Raw genomic sequence first — 6,255 nt, forward strand, 5'->3', positions numbered from 1 at the left:
CAGGATATGTTTTGTCCGGGTGACTTCCCACTGTGAGGGCTGATCTCCCCATCCCAGGGGCTCCCCCACAGTTTGAATGGGCAACTCCCCCAAAATTTGGCTTTGTTGCATCTTACAAAGTTGGATTTATTCTTGTTTCAGGTGAAGCTATAAAAGACTCAGAGGAAGCAGCGGCACAGGAAGAGGAGGAGGAGGAGGAAGAAGAAGAGGAGGAAGAAGAAAATATTCCTGGGTGTACCTTGTTCATCAAAAACCTGAACTTTGCCACCACAGAAGACACACTGAAGGAGGTGAGCAATCAGGACACAGTGTTTAAAGGATTTCAGTGTGACCTAGTGAGAGATGAGAGAGCACTGGGTTCTGCTGGGACTGGGAGCATCACTCCAGGTGTCAGTTAAGACAAATGCATCTGGAACTGTTTTGATGGGGTTTAATTCCACCCAGAGACAGGTGGAGGCAGTAGGAAATCTTTTAACATTCCTGATTTCTCATGTTTTCTGTAATGCTCTTCCTTGGGACAGGCACTGCTGCAGCTCTGCCACTGCTCTGTGTGTGAGAGGCAGTGAATAAATAAATGATGATTTCTGAATGTGCTCTTCCTTCAGCTTCTGCTGACATTGTGCTGCTTCACCTCAACAGAGCACCTGGGAGTGTGGCATTCCTGGAGTTATGTGGGGTGTTAATACCAAAATAAGGAAAAAAAGCTGAATTTCCCATCTCTGGCACTTCTTGTGGCTGTGTAAAAGGCCACATTCCATGGCCCAAGAATCCTGGATCTGTGAGTCTGCCTAGAGACTCTGGTCCAGCTGAGGACAGATAAATGTCCAGTGGAGGGCTGGGATTTCTGGCTTTACAAGGGAGACAAATAAATAGTGTGCTACCTTCTAGCCCCCCATTTTTGGGAAGAGCTGTGTTTCTAGGGACATCACAGGCACCACCCACCCTTAAGGCCTCTCCTGGCTGAGGACATCTTGTAATCCAGAGTGTTCCTGCAGAGCCATCTCAGATCTCTCACCCCTTCTGAGGGGTGGTGGAGGATTTCTGGGAAGGTGTGTCTCCATATCTTTAGAACTGTTTGTGTACATTTGTACAGAGATAATTTGGTGAGGAAAGGCTCAGCTGCACTGCCTGGCAGGTGTGTGCTGGGGGAGGTGGGCCACGCTGGCAGCTGAGTTGTGAGCCAGTGTCAAAGGAAACTGAATCACGTGTCCCAATTCCTTGCAGACGTTTTCCAAAGTGGGAGCCCTGAAGAGCTGCACAATATCCAAGAAGAAAGACAAAGCAGGTACTCTAGATGTTGCTGTTCAATTCCTTCCCTCAGCTGCTTGCTGAGGGCTCAGGTGTGGCGTTGTTTCAGCATTCATCTGGCTGAGCATTTGTGTTCCTGCTGGCAAATGAAGCCTCAGCGCTTCCAGAAGCATTCCCGTCGAAATGGCTGCAAGCAGCAGCCAAACCTTGCCCCAGGGCTGGGTCTAGAAGGTTAAGCTCCATGGTGGGATTTGTGGAGGTGTGACCTTGTCTCGAGATGGGAGAAGCCAAACTCCTTCAGGATCACAGAAGAGGGTGGGATGCTGACAGGAGCCGGTGCCCTGTGATGATTAAACCCGGCATTATCCTGGAAATGGCCAGATCCTCAAGGATGTCTGGCTGAGAGCTGTGCTGAGTGGGCTTGGTTTGCCTTCTCCCTGCCAGCCCTGAGCCCCCCAGGCTGCAGGGAGGAGTGGCTGTGCCTGCTGTTGGCTGCTCTCGCTTCCTGAGGAGTTGGGTTAAGGCAAGCCCTGGCTGGAGGAGCTGTGGCTTCTCTGGGAGCTGCACAGCTTTGTGGCATTTCCCCTTGACAGAGCTTCCCTGTCAATGGGATATCTGAAAACTCACATTCACTGGGAGATGAAGAAATAAAGTGAATTCTTCAGTTCTGCTGGTGGGTCTGGCTGTAGGTCTGAGCAGGCAGCACAAAGTGTGGGCTGATCTTGTAGCACCTGATCCCTTCTGGCACCGGGGGTCATCTCTACACTCTGCCACTACTGAGGTGCTGAAGATGAAAATGGGGGTGGTGTCTTCTCCCCTCATTATTAATTGTCCCTTCATTCTGGCTCCTGAATTAGGCAGGGGTGTGGTGTGACTGCAGGTGCTGCAAACCTTTGCTGTGCAGGGAGGGGAGGAGATGTCTCTCCTTTGTTGTGGAGGTGGCAGCTGCCCACCCCAGCTTATGGAATGTCTGTTTCCACAGCAGGATCGCTTCCCCTGACTGTGACCACCACTTGCTGTGCAGTGTTTTCTTTAAGGAAGCTGCACTGAGATGATAAAAAGCAAAGCATGGGTTCTGTGTGCAGCATCTGTTATCCCCTCTTCACATCAGCACCAAAACCAGCTGGTCCAGAGCAGTGCCTTGCTCAGAAAACTCAGCCCAGGTGCTCATGAGGAGCATCCAAAGTCCAGCCATTGACAGGCTGGCCCTTTCCATGGGATATTAAGTTTTTGCCCCCCCCCAGCTTTGGCAATCAGTGCTTGCTCCTGGTTTGGTTTTATCATTTATATCATCACTGCTTTCTTAACAAGTCCCCTTTCTCTGCCAGGCACTTTGCTTTCCATGGGCTTTGGATTTGTGGAGTACAAGAAGCCAGAGAGTGCCCAGAAAGCCCTGCGCCAGCTCCAGGTGAGGCTGAGCCTGCCAGGCTGGAATTCTTTCCAGAGCCTTGGATGAACCTGGCAGTTCAAAACCTGGCTGAGGGTGTCAGTGCTGTGGGTTGCACTGGACAGGAGGAGCAGCCTCTAAAATGGGCCAGGTTTTTGTAGGAAGAGGGTTTGTAAAAGGACAGAACCATAGAAAAGTTGTGTTTCTTAGTGCTGGTCCAACCTGGAAATCCCAGAAAATGTACAAGGATTGAACTTTGAGTTTTCCTGTCAGGTGCCCCTTGCAGGGGGCAGAGACCCAGATATCCCCTCACAGAACAATCACTGATTAATGTTAATTTAGTGCTGTTTTAACTTCTATTTCTTTTATATATTTATTTCTATTAAAGATTCCCTTTTTTCCTGCTGTTTCTCTGTTTGAACTCCCAGGGCTGCACTGTGGATGGCCACAAGCTGGAAGTGAAGGTCTCAGAGAGAGCTGTCAGGTAAGGCTCACCTCTCACCTCAGTTACAATCCAGCTGCAGTAATCCTTGGGAACTTCTTCCCTTCTTCCCCAGCATCTGCATCCTGAGGGGTGTGAGCAGGACTGCTCCAGCTGTTGAACACATCAGCCTTTGCTCTGCTTTACTCAGAGGCAGTTTTGCTTGAAAGGATCAAATAAAATTTGAAAAAAAGAGGAATGAGCTGAAGTGGGGCCCCAAAACTGAGCCCAAAACCAGGCAGAGTTTTCCTCCCTGCTCAAGGAAGAATCCCCTGCTTTACTGAGAGGTCAGGCAGCTCTGCGAGTTCCCAGGGGTTTAACAAGTTCTTGGAGAGAAATCTTCTCTGGGTAATGAAGTCCTTTTACCTGTTCATCTGAGAGAACGGGAGCTTAAGAATAATATTCAAATCAAGACAAAACCAGGTTTCCTGCTTGATAAAAAAGTTTGTATTTACCTCCTTTTCCCTGGGCAGCCAGGCACGGAGGAGATGGTTACTTGTGAGTGAATTTATTTGGAATCAGCCTTGGTTTTTAGGGATTCCTTCCTAGTTTTTGCTCAGCACAGAATATTCTAACTGCAAAGTTGCAAGTTAATCCAGATATTTAAATGTTGGCACCTAAACACCGTCTTTAGACACTCTGGAAACCCTACTGCAAGCAATATCTGTTAAATGTCAAAACTTGTTTGAAAATCTGGTTCCTGGGGACCACAAGCAGTCTGACAGCTCCCTGTGTCTTCACTTTGTATTTGAGTTCTTTCATAAACCATTTTTATCCAGTCTGATTTTGAAAATCCCTTCAGCAGGTATCCAGGCCACAATGGGAAGTGCTTTGCTTTATGGAATAAGCTGCTGTCTTTTGTGTTAGGTAAATTCTGACCTTGTCCAAATGCAATACAATTCCAGAGGTAAAAAAAAAAAATTAATACTCTGTTACAAAATTTCATGTGCTGTTTTATAACACAGGAAGAAAAAGAATCAAAATTAGCCTACATTAAGCTAATTTTTAAAAATATATTCATTAATGCATTCTCCTGACAATTAAAGGGCAAGATTTGGTGACAAAACACGAGTTAATGGCAAATCTGAGTTGAGGACTTATATTGTAGCAAGATGGACTATTTAATTTTCAGACATAGGATTTAAAGGTGTTTGGAATTTGATCTTTCTTGGTGTCCTGTCACAACCAAGGATGCCAGTGTAAGCTGGTGCCTCAGTTTTCCACATTCCAGATCCTGAGGGAGCCACAGTTCCAAGGGAGTTTGCTGCCCTGTGGTCTTTACCTGCCTTTCCTGTTGGCTTCCAGGCCTGCTGTGAAATCAGCCCGAAAGAAACAGATTGCCAAGGAGCAGAAAACCTCCAAGATCCTGGTCCGAAACATCCCCTTCCAGGCCACTGTCAGGGAAATCAGGGAGCTCTTCAGGTAGGAAAATGCTTTGTTGGGGCTGTGGGTTACTCTGAGGGGAGCTGCTGGGATTTTCCTACAGGGTCTTTCTCAGATTGTAAATATTGTGGGGTTTTTTGTTGTTTTTGTGGAAGAAAACAATGATTTTGGGATCACCTCTGTGATCTGTGTCCCCTCAGCCTTTTGTGCTGTGGTTTAAGCCTTGCTCCATCCTGAAAAATAAGGCAGACTTTGTGAGAGGAAAACCATCTTTGCTGCTCCCAGGATAAGAATGCCTTGCTCACTGCCCCAGGCCGTGCTCCCTGCTCTGCTGTTGGTTTGCAGCTGGGATTTTTCTGCCAGCTCCCATCCACAGGCTGCTGTGTTGGAGCTGGCCTCTGTGAGCCTGTCCTAGCACAAGTTGGGTGCTTTTGTCACAGCTGGGGGCCTTTCTTTCCAAAGGGGAGCTTTGAGGTATTGCTTAACCCTTTAAAACCTCCTCAGACCATGAAGTGAAAAGCCCCTGGCAGTGATTTGTTTGTGTTCACGGAATTCCAACCCCTTTATTTGTGTGAAGGTGTGGTTCCTGTGTGGCTGTGAGGAGAGCTCTGTGTTGCAGCACTCACTTGGGATGAATCCCAGGGATTTCACTGAAGGCAAAGCCTGCCTTGTCTTTTGGACAGAGGTGTGATGATGGTCACAACAACGAGATGCCTCTAGAAGAGCAAAAGGATTTTTTTGTGCTGTGCAGCTTGGATGCTTTTACTTCAATTCTACCCTGAGGGATTGAGGCAGAAGCCCCCAGGGCTGCCAGTGCCCATGCTGAGTTTGCTCAGCAGTGGAGCTCTGCTAATTTAAATCCCAACACTCTGAGCTACAGACGTGACCCTCACAAAGCTCCAGCCAGCAAAGCCGGGACAGAGGTGAAGTTCAAGGCGCTGGGAGGGTTTGTACATCACAGGCACGGAGCCTGTGGGGGGTTTTTGGTGTGGGCTTTTTCCCTCCTGTCTTGTCTGGCACCTCAGAGCTGTGGAGAGGAGGGGCTGGGGAGCATCTGATGAATATTGCAGGGAACGTGCAGCTCCCAGCTGGTGACAGCGCTCTCGGAGCATCCCTTTCCTTCACCTGGGGTATTCAGAGCTGGGGCTTTATCCTCAGAACAAAAACCAGCATTCCTTTCACTCCTGCCATCTCCCCTCTGGAGCAGCACAACCAGGCACAACAGAGCACTGCCCACCACCTCACCCTCCTGGACTGCTTTGTTTGTGCCTCTGAATCAGCTGCCTTGGCTCTGGAGCATCAGGCTTGCTCTGCGTTCAGATCCTGCCTGAGTTTGTCTTTTGTTAGGGATTTCTTGGGAATGGCAGGCAGTCCTTGGCAGTGGAAGGGCTGGCAGGGCTGCAGGGGGCACTCTTAGCCTGCCCAGGACAGCCAGCCTGGGGACAGCAAGGGACAGCCAGCCTGGGGACCACCAGGCCACTCAGCCAGGCATCACCACACAGGGTGACAGCCCCAGGTTTTACAGCAGGAGCATCTTCCCTATTGTTTTACCTGCTCCAGAGACACCTTCCAGCTGTGCAGCAGAAGAAAAAAAAAAGATTTATTTTTAAATTCATATTTCTTTATTTTTAAATTCATATTTCTTCATTTTTAAATTTGTTTCTTTTTAAATTTAAAAAATTTATTTTAAAGGAATATTTTGATATAAATCTTAATTTTAATATAAATCTTAATTTTAATATAAATCTTAATTTTA

The 6,255-nt window shown here is 47.9% G+C and overlaps 1 protein-coding gene across 1 annotated transcript in view; it reads left to right on the forward strand.

The window, feature by feature from the left end:
- The window catches only part of RBM19 (RNA binding motif protein 19), a 51,818-nt gene that overhangs the window by 10,297 nt on the left and 35,266 nt on the right, over positions 1–6,255 (forward strand). Inside the window, exons 17-21 of the mRNA XM_015644322.2 lie at positions 142–290; positions 1,225–1,285; positions 2,577–2,656; positions 3,064–3,119; positions 4,422–4,538. Coding sequence (XP_015499808.1) covers positions 142–290; positions 1,225–1,285; positions 2,577–2,656; positions 3,064–3,119; positions 4,422–4,538 — 463 coding nt within the window. The remainder of the gene's footprint in view (positions 1–141; positions 291–1,224; positions 1,286–2,576; positions 2,657–3,063; positions 3,120–4,421; positions 4,539–6,255) is intronic.

The sequence above is a fragment of the Parus major genome, chromosome 15, assembly GCF_001522545.3.
Source record: "Parus major isolate Abel chromosome 15, Parus_major1.1, whole genome shotgun sequence".
NCBI classification, from domain to species: domain Eukaryota; kingdom Metazoa; phylum Chordata; class Aves; order Passeriformes; family Paridae; genus Parus; species Parus major.